Source organism: Moschus berezovskii, chromosome 6 (assembly GCF_049115385.1).
Source record: "Moschus berezovskii isolate FMDL1 chromosome 6, NW_MosBer_1.0, whole genome shotgun sequence".
Taxonomy (NCBI): domain Eukaryota; kingdom Metazoa; phylum Chordata; class Mammalia; order Artiodactyla; family Moschidae; genus Moschus; species Moschus berezovskii.
The window spans coordinates 63334110-63347960 of record NC_142465.1 but is presented as its reverse complement, the minus strand read 5'-3'; the positions used below and the strand labels follow the sequence as shown (position 1 = coordinate 63347960).

Genomic DNA, 13851 nt, shown 5'->3' with positions numbered 1-13851 from the left:
CACTATATGAAAAAACAGACTCCTTGGTCTAAGTCATAAGAGTACATAAAAATTTATGAATTTTACAATAAAGTATTTATTGAGCTTTTGATAAATGTTGAATGGGGCTAACTGCTGTGAAATCTCAATGAACAAGACATAGCCCAGTCTCAATAAAATTGTATTCACATATTTAGTCGTAGCAGAGAAGTATAGTGGGCTAGAAGGGAAAAAGAGAAGCAGAGAACTTACACAACGAAGTTTCAAGAAATGTTTTTGGAGGAAGTACACTAGCCAAAACTTGCTAAACTTGCAAGTACCATTATCAGTTTAGTGAAGGGAAAAGCAGGGATGGAAAGCTGGTAATGAACAGAGCTGTATCAGGAAGCAGACTTCACTCAAACTTGTAGAGAGATGTCATTTTGGTTTGTGGAAAGCAAAGGTCTTTCTTTGGTGGAAGTACTCTGAAGAGTTGCTTCATAGGTAACATTCCTTTCTAAACATGAACATTCTCATCACAGAAGTGTGTTATCAATGGGTCAAAAACTGCAAGAACTTCAGGTGCTACTAGTCGATATTATAATTTTGCCTTATAAGGTATAGACAGAATCTATGCAATTCACACATTTATGATTAACATTAAGCCGTAATTTAGCCGTCAACATTAATTTCAATGGATATCCTGTACATTCATAGACGGCATAAAATGAACATCACAAAAATACTGCTGATGAAGCACAAAGGATTGGTAGATATTGTACCAGACAAATAATGCATGTGAGAACCGCCCCCAACGTACTGCCAGAAAGATAAAAAGTGCTCTGCAACTGCTGTTCCCTTTTCAGTTTTCTTTCTTTTTTATTTCTATTTGGTAAATTTTTTAATTATGAAAAACTTTTGTATTTGGTGATGTGTTGACAAAATAGTGGAGCCAGTTCCCAGATATCCTTCACCCAGCTCTCCCTATTGGAAGCATCCTGCATAATCACAGTATAATTATTACCACTAAAGAATTTATACTGTATGCAAATACCAATAACTAAAATACAGATTTAAGGATGGGTCTTGGTCATGACCAGGCCAGGCAGTCAGTGAGGATGCCTCCTCCATCACTGTCTTGAGTCTGCATGCGCTCTCTGTGTGTCCCGTGCCACCGAGTCAGAGGCAGAGCAGCACACTGTCTCCTGCCAAGAGTTCCCAGTGACCATGGACTCAGCCAGCATGAAGCACCAGGTGACCCCGCTGTGGTAGGAAAGTCCACAGAGGCACAGAAAGGAGAGAGTCTCAGAAGAGACAAAGATTCATTGAAAAAGATAATTAAGTAAAATTAAAATAAATTGATTTAATTAAATACTGATTTTATTCGGATTTTCCCAGCTTTTCCTCTAATGTTATTTCTCTGTTGCAGGATTCAAGTTAAATAATTGAAAAGGAATTGTCATTTGTCCTTGGTTTACAACTCGTGTCTCATCCTGTCTCCCCTTCTCTTTCGTGACCATGGAAGTACAAACAATTGAGGTTAAATTCCTCAGGAGGGGTTTGTTCAGTTGCTTATAATAATTTCTTTACCTCATACAGCACCAGGTAACTTGTTTATGTTCAGTTCAGTTGAGTTCAGTCACTCAGTCGTGTCTGACTCTTTGTGACCCCATGAACCGCAGCATGCCAGGCCTCCCTGTCCATCACCAACTCCCAGAGTCGATCCAAATCCATGTCAGTTGAGTCGGTGATGAAATCCAACCATCTCATCCTCTGTCATCCCCTTCTCCTTCTGCCCTCAATCTTTCTCTGCATCAGGATCTTTACAAATGAGTCAGCTCTTTGCATCAGGTGGCCAAAGTATTGCAGTTTCAGCTTCATCATCAGTCCTTCCAATGAACACCCAGGATTGATCTCCTTTAGGAGGGACTGGTTGGATCTCCTTGCAGTCCAAGGGACTCTCAGGAGTCTTCTCCAACACCACAGTTCAAAAGCATCAATTCTTCGGCATTCAGCTTTCTTTATAGGCCAACTTTCACATCCATATATGATCACTAGAAAAACCATAGCCTTGACTAGAAGGACCTTTGTTAGCAAAGTAATGTCTCAGCTTTTTAATATGATGTCTAGGTTGGTCATAACTTTCCTTCCAAGGAGTAAGCATCTTTTAATTTCCTGGCTGCAATCACCATCTACAGTGATTTTGGAGCCCAGAAAAATAAAGTCAGCCATTGTTTCAACTGTTTCCCCATCTATTTGCCATGAAGTGATGGGACCATATACCATGATCTTAGTTTTCTGAATGTTGAGCTTTAAGCCAAATTTTTCACTCTCCTCTTTCACTTTCATCAAGAGGCTCTTTAGTTCTTCTTAACTTTCTGCCATAAGGATGGTGTCATCTGCATATCTGAGGTTATTGATATTTCTCCCGGCAATCTTGATTCCAGCTTGTGCTTCATCCAGCCCAACATTTCTCATGATGTACTCTGCATATAAGTTAAATAAGCAGGGTGACAATATACAGCCTTGACATACTCCTTTTCCTATTTGGAACCAGTCTGTTTTTCCATGTCTAGTTCTAACTGTTGCTTCCTGACCTGCATACAGGTTCCTCAAGAGGCAGGTCAGGTGGTCTGGTATTCCCATCTCCTTCAGAATTGTCCACAGTTTATTGCGATCTACACAGTCAAAGGCTTTAGCATAGTCAATAAAGCAGAAATAGATGTTTTTCTGGAATTTTCTTGCTTTTACGACAATCCAGAGGAAGTTGGCAATTTGATCCCTGGTTCCCCTGCTTTTTCTAAAACCAGCTTGAACATCTGGAAGTTCACATTTCACATATTGTTGAAGCCTGGCTTGGAGAATTTTAAGCATTACTTTATTAGCGTATGAGATGAGTGGAATTGTGCAGTAGTCAGCATTCTTTGGCATTGACTTTCTTTGGAATTGGAATGAAAACTGACCTTTTCCAGTCCTGTGGCCACTGCTGAGTTTTCCAAATTTGCTGACATATTGAGTGCATCACTTTCATAGCATCATCTTTTACGATTTGAAGTAGCTCAACTGGAATTCCATCACTTCTACTAGCTTTGTTCGGATGCTTCCTAAGGCCCACTTGACTTCACATTCCAGGATGTCTGGCTCTAGGTGAGTGTGAGTGATCTCACCATTGTGATTATCTGGATCATGAAGATATTTTTTGTACAGTTCTTCTGTGTATTCTTGCCACCTCTTCTTAATATCTTCTGCTTCTGTTAGGTCCATACCATTTCTGTCCTTTATTGTGCCCATCTTTGCATAAAATATTCCCTTGGTATCTTTAATTTTCTTGAAGAAATCTCTAGTCTTTCCCATTCTATTGTTTTTCTCTATTTCTTTGCACCGATCACTGAGGAAGTCTTTCTTTTTTTTTTTTTAATTGGAGACTAATTACTTTACATTATTGTATTGGTTTTGCCATACATTGACATGAATCTACCCCGAGTGTACATGTGTTCCCCATCTTGAACCCCCCCCACCTCCCTCCCCATAACATCTCTCTGATTCATCCCTCTGGTTCAACCAGCATCCTATATCATGCATCGAACCTACTGGCGATTCATTTCACATATGATAGTATATATATTTCAATGCCATTCTCCCAAATCATCCCACCCTTGCCCTCTCCCAGAGTCCAAAAGACTGTCCTATATATTGTGTGTCTTTTGCTGTCTCACATACAGGGTTATCATTACCGTCTTTCTAAATTCCATATATATGTGTTAGTATACTATATTGGTATTTTTCTTTCTGGTTTACTTCACTCTGTATAATAGGCTCCAGTTTCATCCACCTCATTAGAACTGATTCAAATGTATTCTTTTTAATTGCTGAGTAATACTCCATTGTGTATATGTACCACAACTTTCTTATCCATTCATCTGCAGATGGACATCTAGGTTGCTTCCATGTCCTGGCTATTAATAGAACTGCCATACGACCCAGCAATCACACTCCTGGGCATACACACTGAGGAAACCAGAATTGAAAGAGACACAAGTACTCCAGTGTTCATCACAGCACTGTTTACAATAGCCAGGAAGGCTTTCTTATCTCTCTTTGCTATTCTTTGGAACTCTGTATTCCAATGGATATATCTTTCCTTTTCTCCTTTGCTTTTCACTCCTCTTCTTGTCACAGCTATTTGTAAGGCCTCCTCAGACAGCCATTTTTCTTTTCGTTTCTTTTACTTGGGGATGGTCTTGATTTTTGTCTCCTGTACAATGTCATGAACCTCTGTCCATAGTTCATCAGGCACTCTGTCTTTCAGATCTAGTTCCTTAAATCTATTTCTCACTTCCATTGTATAGTCATAAAGGATTTGATTTAGGTCATATCTGAATGGTCTAGTGGTTTTCCCCACTTTCTTCAATTTAAGTCTGATTATGGCAATAAGGAATTCATGATCTAAGCCACAGTCAGCTCCCAGTTTTGTTTTTTCTGACTGTATATGTATATGACTACTTGTTTACATAGTACTTGTTAAACACTATTTCTACCAGGGTTAAAATGGCGGGAAAATTGGGTATTGATATAGAAACTTCAAGATAAATAGCAAAATGGAAAAGCATCAGTGGTATTTGGATGACAATTCTGATACCAAAAGTAAAATATATAAAATGAAATAACTTATTTGGTCATTGCAGTAATAGCAAACATTCAAATACTGCACATATGACATATAGACTGTATAAAATGTCAAACTCAGCCATTTATTTGCATTTAACAGGCACCAAAATTTTAAGCAGCTTGTGAGTTCATTCAAACTTGGGAGTAGTAAAGAATTAATAGGAGAAAAATAACATTATAATAACAAAAAATCACATCACTTAGATGATCCTTTCTATTTCTATAACTAAAAACATTTCAGACAGTAGAAGACGGAATTTAGGTGACTTGAAAAATAGAGATTCAAGGGCATGCAAGGAGATCTAAAAATATGGACAATAGAACAAACTTATTTCAGAAAACAATATTGAAGATGCTTATAAACATAACACATGTTAAAAGACCTGATAATCCCAGAGTTATGATCAGTCATTGTCAAGTCAAAGAATAAAATTAATATTAATTGTATTGATTGGATTTTATTTTTTACCCAATATCCATGGCCTCTTAATTTCATACAAGTTTTCTCAGTCCAATGTCACTTGACTTTGTGAGGAGCTTGAGAAGAAGTCCAAGTCAGCAATGAGAAACCATACATCATTACCTATATTCATACTCTTGGGACTGACAGATGACCCTCCAATGCAGGTAGTGATTTTTATATTTCTGCTTGTCTCCTACTTATTGAGTGTCACTGGGAATCTGACCATCATTATACTCACTTTAGTAGACTCTCGCCTGAAAACTGCCATGTACTTTTTCCTCAAACACTTCTCCTTTTTAGAAACCTTATTCACCACAGTCTGCATTCCCAGATTCTTATACAGCTTATCAACTGGGGACAAAACTATTTCCTATAATGCCTGTGTCAGTCAACTATTTTTTATCTTCCTTTTTGGAGCAACAGAATTTTTTCTCCTGGCCATCATGTCCTATGACCGCTATATGGCCATCTGTAAACCTTTACATTATGCAGCCATCATGAACAGTAGAATCAGTGGAAGACTTGTTATTTGCTGTTGGATAGCAGGTTGGCTGGTTATATTTCCACCACTTTGCCTGGGCTTAAATCTGGAATTCTGTGACTATAATGTCATTGATCATTTTCTCTGTGATGCTTCTGCTGTGCTGAAGATCTCTTGTTCAGACACATGGTTCATAGAACAGATGGTTGTTGCCCTTGCTGTGTTGACTGATATTGGGACATTTCTGTGTGTAGTTCTGTCCTATATATACATCATCAAGACCATCATAAAGTTCCCTTCTGCCCAGCAAAAGATGAAGGCCTTTTCTACCTGCTCTTCTCACCTGATTGTGGTTTCTATCACCTATGGAAGCTGTATTTTCATCTATGTCAAACCTTCAGCAAAGGATGAAGTGACAATTAATAAGGGTGTGTTAGTGCTTACGACTTCAGTTGCCCCCATGTTAAACCCATTTATATATAGCCTGAGGAACAAACAAGTGAAAGAATCTTTTACTGAATTAATCAAAAGAATTTCATTGATTTCAAAGAAGTAAAAAAATGTTGAAATTAAGCATAAAGTATGAATATAAAAAGAGCATTTGTCCTTAATGTCATAATCTTCACTACTTAACTAACATACCCTGGTCTATTGTCTGTTTATATTAAGTTTCTCATACCACTGTTATTATTTAATCTCGGATCCAAAACCATCTTTTCAGTGGTTCAATGGTTCACTATTCAATGAAATATACAAGTTGCACCATTTCAACTCCTGTTGAAAATGAACTTTCTGCAAGATGACATCTCATATCAAAAGAATATGAAATTAGACTTCTAGGAGAAAGGACTTATCTAAACCCTTATCTGGCTACAATAAATGAAATAACTATTAAATCTTGTATGGAAAAAAAATTGAATTCTTGAACTGGTGGGAATATTAATGGAGTCATAGTATCCATTGTCTTACTTTAAATGTAAACATCCAAAAAGTATATATATATATATTTATATATATATGATTACATATATATATACATATATATGTTATTACATTTGGTCTTCTCAAGCAGTAATTAACTTCTGAAGATGGGTTAGTTTGAACAAAAAGGAAAGGATTTTATTGCTAGAGAGGAAAATATGAGATCCACATCTACCTTATATAAGAAAGTTTAAAGTCCAAAGATTTCGAGTTTAGATTCACGGGAGTTTCTCTCAGGTGAAGAAGTATCTACATTAATTCATCAGTGGGATGTCAGTGATTTTATTAAAATCTACTGAGAAATTAAAATCATAAAACCACCCATTTGATGATAAAGCAACACTAGTGTTGAAACACATAATACAATACAAGTCCTAAATATAGGTAAGGTGAATAAAGCTGATCGCCAAAGAATTGATGCTTTTGAACTGTGGTGCTGGAGAAGACTCTTGAGAGTCCCTTGGACTGCAAGGAGATCCAACCAGTCCATTCTAAAGGAGATCAGTCCTGGGTGTTCATTGGAAGGACTGATGCTAAAGCTGAAACTGCAATACTTTGGCCACCTCATGCGAAGAGCTGACTCACTGGAAAAGACTCTGATGCTGGCAGGGATTGGGGGCAGGAGGAGAAGGGGACGACAGAGAATGAGATGGCTGGATGGCATCACCGACTCGATGGACATGAGTTTGAGTGAACTCTGGGAGTTGGTGATGGACAGGGAGGCCTGGCATGCTGTGATTCATGGGGTCTCAAAGAGTCGGACACGACTGAGCAACTGAACCGAATTGATAGATATAAGGTGAGATTTATCATGGTAATTGAAACACAGGATCATGGAGTCTGAAAAATCCAACAAGCTACCATCTGCAAACTGGAGAACCAGGGAAATTCAAGGTTTAAGTTCTAGTTCAAATTTGAAAAAGTGAATGTGAATGTCACCCAGTCGTGTCCGACTCTTGTGACCCCATGGACTATATAGTCCATGGAATTCTCCAGGAAAAAATACTGGAGTGGGTAGTCTTTCCCTTCTCAAGGGGATCTTCCCAACACAGGGATCAAACCCAGTTCTCCTGCATTGCAGGCGGGTTCTTTACCAGCTAAGCCGCAAGGGAAACAAGTTTGAAGTCTTTAAAACCTGGGGGCCTGGACATTCCTGGTGGTCCAATGGTTAAAATTCTGCACTGCCACTGCAAGGGGTGAAGTTTCAACCCCTCCATGACACACAGCAAGGCAAAAAACACAAATAAACAAAACAGGGTGCCAATCTTGGAAATCCTGGTCCAAGATTGAGGCCCCATGAACCAGAACTGTCAGTGCCAAAGCACGATAAAATGTTGCCCAGTTTCAAGTGGAGATCATATTTACCTTTCCTCTGTCTTTTTGTTCTAGTCAGGCCTTCAGTAAATTGGAAGATGCCCACTTGCTTTGTTGAGGGCCATCTTCTTTAGCCAGTCTACAGATTCAAATGCTAATCTTTTCCAGAAACACCCTTACAGACACACTCTGAAATATTTTACCAGCTATATGGGTGTTCATTAACTCTGTCAAGTTGACACATGAAACTATGACACCTTCTTTTTTATTTGTTACAACTTATATGATAGAGAGACCTTAAAATTACTAATATCAAATTGCCTCACTTTCTTATTTTTTTGTACCAGTGCAAGTCTCCTAAATATTATAATCCAAGGGCATAACTCCCTAATAAGTATTAAGCTATACCTTGTTTTATTAAAATTGGCTATTAATTTAATATGTTATTTAATAATTAATGGAGTTTATTGCTAAATTATTAATTAATAAATTGAATTTTGAGCTACTGCTTTTCTTGTGTTAGACCTTGTAAACTGAAACAATCTTTCAGTTCAGTTCAGTCACTTAGTAGTGTCTGACTCTTTGCGACCCCATGAACCACAGCACGCCAGGTCTCCCTGTCCATCACCAACTCCTGGAGTCAAGCCAAACTCATGTCCATTGAGTCGGTGATGCCATCTAACCATCTCATCCTCTGTCGTCCCCTTCTCCTCCTGCCCTCAATCTTTCCCAGCAACAGGGTCTTTTCAAATGAGTCAGCTCTTTGCATCAGGTGGCCAAAGTATTGCAGTTTCAGCTTCAACATCACTCCTTTAGTGAACACCCAGGCCTGATCTCCTTTAGGATGGACTGGTTGGATCTTCTTGCCATCCAAGGGACTCTCAAGAGTCTTCTCCAACACCACCGTTCAAAAGCATCAATTCTTTGGCACTCAGCTTTCTTTATAGTCCAACTCTCACATCCATACACGACCACTGGCAAAACCATAGCCTTGACTAGACAGACCTTTGTTGGCAAAGTAATGTCTCTGCTTTTTAATATGTAGTCTAGGTTGGTCATAACTTTCCTTCCAAGGAGTAAGCGTCTTTTAATTTCATGGCTGCAATCACCATCTGCAGTGATTTTGGAGCCCAAAAAATAAAGTCAGCCACAGTGTCTACTGTTTCCCTATCTAATTGCCATGAAGTGATGGGACCAGATGCCATGATCTTAGTTTTCTGAATGTTGAGCTTTAAGCTCTCCTCTTTCACATTCATCAAGAGGCCTTTTAGTTTTCTTCACTTTCTGCCATAAGGGTGGTATCATCTGCATATCTGAGGTTATTGATAGTTCTCCCAGCAATCTTGATTCCAGCTGGTGCTTCCTCTAGCCCAGTGTTTCTCATGATGTACTCTGCATACAAGGTAAATAAGCAGGGTGACAATATACAGCCTTGACGTACTCCTTTCCCGATTTGGAACCAGTCTGTTGTTCCATGTCCAGTTCTAACTGTTGCTTCCTCATAACTCCTTGAGAAGAATGTAATTTTTCTGACTAATTCATTAAAATCTTGTTTCATTTGTTTGTTTCTCGGGGTATAGATAAATGGATTTAGCATGGGGGAGATGGATATTGTTAATACTGACACACTGTTATTAATTTCCTTTTCATCTTTTCCTGAATTTTTGATATAGATAAATATACAGCTGCCAAAGGTAATGGAAACACAATTCAGTGGGGAGAACAGGTGGAAAATGCCTTGTTCCATCTCTGGGCAGAGGGGAATCTTAGAATTGTTTGGATAATACTTGCTACTGCTGCTGCTGCTTCTAATTCGCTTCAGTCGTGTCCGACTCTGTGCGACCCCATAGACGGCAGTCCACCAGGCTCCCCCGTCCCTGGGATTCTCCAGGCAAGAACATTGGAGTGGGTTGCCATTTCCTTCTCCAATGAATGAAAGTGAAAAGTGAAAGTGAAGTCGCTCTGTGGTGTCTGACTCAGCGATCCCATGGACGGAGGAGCCTGGTATGCTGCAGTCCGTGGGATTCTCCAGGCAAGAGTACTGGAGTAGGGTGCCATTGCCTTCTCCGGATAATACTTCCGTTCCGTTCCGTCACTCAGTGGTGTCCGACTCTGCGACCCCGTGGACTGTAGCCTACCAGGCTTCTCCGTCCATGGGATTCTTCAGGCAAGAATACTGGAGTGGGTTACCGTTTCCTTCTCCAGGGGATCTTCCCGACCCAGGGATCGAACCGGGGTCTCCCGCATTGGAGGCAGACGCTTTAACCTCTGAGCCACCAGGGAAGCCCGGATAATACTTACAGAGGACCAAACCACAAACATGAGAGTCACTATGAGAATTAATGCAGAACAGATGATAACCATCTTCTCCATGAACCGTGTATCTAAGCATGTGATCTTCTGGACAGGTTTAGCATCACAAAAAAAGTGGTCAAAAACATTAGTCATAGAATTCCAGTCTCAGTTCCTAGATAAATGGTGGGATCATGATCAACACAGTGGTCATCCAACAGCAGAAGGTGAGTCTTTTGCAGACCCTGTGGTTCATGATGGTCATGTAATACAGGGGTTTGCAGCTGGCTACATAGCAACCGTAAGACATGGCAGCCAAGAGAAAAAAAACTTGTTATTCCAAACAGGTCTTTAAAAAATAGTTGGCATACATAAGCATTATAGGTAATGGTCCTATCACCTGATGACATACTGTACAAGAATCTAGGAATGCTGGTAGAAGTGAATAAGATTTTTAAGAAGGAAAAATTTTGGAGTAAAAAGTGCATCGCAGTTTTAAGGTGGGAATTGACCAATATGAGGATGAGGATGGCCAGGTTTCCAATTACACTCAACATGTAGGTGGTGAGTAGAAATATGAAAGTCACACTCTGCAGTTGTGGGTCATTTGTAAGTCCAAGGAGGATGAACGTGGTGACTGCTATATGGTTTCTCATTCCTGGCTCCACGCTTCCTCCCAAACTGTGTGGAAATCTGAAAGAGAAGAAACTCAGAAGAGGGGGAAATATTCTTTTGAGATGGATTTCTGGTGGCAAAACCAATGAATTTCTCACTGTATGTTGTGCTCATAATGCATATTTCAAGATTTTAAATGTGATACTCACTGTTTTCACTCCTTCCCTGTCAGTTCTATATTTCTTAGAATAGCATTCTGTGTTTCTTTTTTTTTCTCCTCCCATTTAGTTTGTCACCTGGTTTTATTATATGTGTGCCCTTAATATCTTCCTCATTTATTCCTTTTCTTCTCTCACTTACAACATTAATTCACTTAGGTTGCCTTATATCAGTGCTGAAATATTTCAAAAACATATTGACATACTCAAAATATATATTTTGTGACCCCATCCCATCTTTTAAAACCAATACAATCAAAATTATTTTCAAGAAAGCCCAGATATGATGAATACATCCCAATGTTTTCTTGGAGGACAAAGCTTTTGAAGTACTTATAAATGACTTTCTTTCCAAACAAGATGTTTCCTTGAACCACTTATATCATTTCTTATTTCAGGTCAGTTCAGTCGCTCAGTCGTGTCCGACTCTTAGCGACCCCATGAACCACAGCATGCCAGGCCTCCCTGTCCATCACCAAATCCTGGAGTTCACTCAAACTCATGTCCATCGAGTCGGTGATGCCATCCAGCCACCTCATTCTCTGTCGTCCCCGTCTCCTCCTACCCCCAATCGCTCCCAGCATCAGAGTCTTTTCCAGTGAGTCAACTGGTCGCATGAGGTGGCCAAAGTATTGCAGTTTCAGCTTTAGCATCAGTCCCTCCAATGAACACCCAGGATTGATCTCCTCTAGAACGGACTGGTTGGATCTCCTTGCAGTCCAAGGGACTCTCAAGAGGCTCTTCTCCAGCACCACAGTTCAAAAGAATCAATTCTTCGGCGATCAGCTTTCTTCAAAGTCCAACTCTCACATCCATACATGACCACGGGAAAAATCATAGCCTTGACTAGACAGACCTTGGTTGGCAAAGTAATGTCTCTGCTTTTTAATATGCTATCTAGCTTGGTCATAACTTTCCTTCCAAGGAGTAAGCGTCTTTTAATTTCTTGGCTGCAATCAGCATCCGCAGTGATTTTGGAGCCCAAAAAAATAAAGTCTGACATGGTTTCCACTGTTTTCCCATCTATTTCCCATGAAGTGATGGGACCAGATGCCATGATCTTCGTTTTCTGAATGTTGAGCTTCAAGCCAACCTTTTCACTCTCCTCTTTCACTTTCATCAAGAGGCCTTTGAGTTCCTCTTCTCTTTCTGCCATTAGGGTGGTGTCATCTGCATATCTGAGATTATTGATATTTCTCCCAGCAATCTTGATTCCAGCTTGTGCTTCTTCCAGCCCAGCGTTCCTCATGATGTACTCTGCATAGAAGTTAAATAAGCAAGGTGACAATATACAGCCTTGACACACTCCTTTCAAATTTGGAACCAGTCTTGTTCCATGTACAGTTCTGACTGTTGCTTCCTGACCTTCATACAGGTTTCTCAAGAGGCAGGTCAGGTGGTCTGGTATTCCCATCTCTTTCAGAATGTTCCACAGTCTATTGTGATCCACACAGTCAAAGGCTTTGGCATAGTCAATGAAGCAGAAATAGATGTTTTTCTGGAACTCTCTTGCTTTCTCCATAATCCAGCAGATGTTGGCAATTTGATCTGTGGTGCCTCTGCCTTTTCTAAAACCTGCTTGAACATCTGGAAGTTCACGATTCACATATTGCTGAAGCCTGGCTTGGAGAATTTTGAGCATGACTTTACTAGCGTGTGAGATGAGTGCAATTGTGCAGTAGTTTGAGCATTCTTTGGCATTGCCTTTAGACAGAGCTAAATTTCAGCTTTAATCAAGAGCTGTAACAAAAGAGCACACTCTTGGGATTTGTATTTCAAGTGTATGAAATTGTAAGATTAATGAAATGTTTTTGATCAATATGCATCTTATTCTGTGGGCAGAATGTTTATTCATCCTCAGAGATTTTATTAAATCTCTTTAACAGAGGGTAAGAGAACTGAAGAATAATTGTGAGATTTTGGTGGTTCTAAATAAGGTTGGGTGTTCTGTGCCAGCCTCCACAGATATTAATTAACACAAGCAAAGAAGGAAACTTGACAGATTTCTGAATTTCTTTCACATGTGGATATCTAAATAGAATATTAATAGGCAATACGTAGCTGTTTCTTGAACTTAGATTTAAAGAACTTGGAAAGCCTAATCACATTTTCCTGCTCTTAAGATTGACATGTGCATGCGCTAAGTCGCTTCAGTCATATCCAACTCTTTGTGACTCCATGGACTGTAGCCTGTAAGGCTCCTCTGTCCATGGGATTCTCCAGGTAAGAATGCAGGAGTGGTTTGTCATTTCTTTCTCCAGGGGATCTTTCAGACCCAGGGATTGAATCAGTATCTCTTACATCTCCTGCATGAGAACACAGATTCTTAACCACTAGCACCACCTGGTAAGCCCTAAGATTGACATAGATATATTAATAAATAAATGACTTTTTTCGTGCCTAGCACAGAAGAATTGCTGCTTTTGAATTGTGGTGTTGGAGAAGGTTCTTGAAAGTCCCTTGGACTGCAAGGAGATTCAACCATTCCATCCTAAAAATCAGTCGTGGGTGTTCATTGGGAGGACTGATGTTGAAGCTGAAATTCCAATACTTTGGCCACCTCATTCAAAGAGGTGAATCATTTGAAAAGACCCTGATTCTGGGAAAGATTGAAGGCAGGAGGAGAAGGGGATGACAGAGGATAAGATGGTTGGATGGCACCACCGACTCGATGGACATGAGTTTGAGTGAACTCCAGGAGTTGGTTATAGACAGGGAGGCCTGGCGTGCTGTGGTTCATGAAGTCACAAAGAGTTAGACATGACTGAGCGACTAAATTGAACTGAGCTGAAGCAGTGACATGGAGGTAAAGAATCTCAGATATCTCACAATTTTTCATAGTATGTCACAGGAATATGAAA

General features: G+C 39.7%; 1 protein-coding gene and 1 pseudogene across 2 annotated transcripts; one reads left to right on the top strand and one right to left on the bottom strand.

The window, feature by feature from the left end:
- The first annotated feature begins 4447 nt into the window (after nucleotides 1-4447).
- On the top strand, nucleotides 4448-6126 carry LOC129536401 (olfactory receptor 6C2-like). Of its 2 annotated transcripts, XM_088836705.1 has the most exons (2): nucleotides 4448-4463; nucleotides 5186-6126. In XM_088836705.1, the coding sequence occupies exons 1-2, from the start codon at nucleotides 4448-4450 to the stop codon at nucleotides 6124-6126; spliced, it is 957 nt and encodes a 318-aa protein (XP_088692831.1). The 2 variants fall into 2 exon arrangements, with proteins under 2 accessions (XP_088692831.1, XP_055251281.1); XM_055395306.2 differs by lacking the exon at nucleotides 4448-4463 and having other exon boundaries at nucleotides 5185-6126.
- A 1522-nt stretch (nucleotides 6127-7648) lies between these two features.
- Nucleotides 7649-10813, bottom strand: LOC129536059 (olfactory receptor 6C68-like; annotated as a pseudogene).
- Between the last annotated feature and the right edge of the window lie 3038 nt (nucleotides 10814-13851).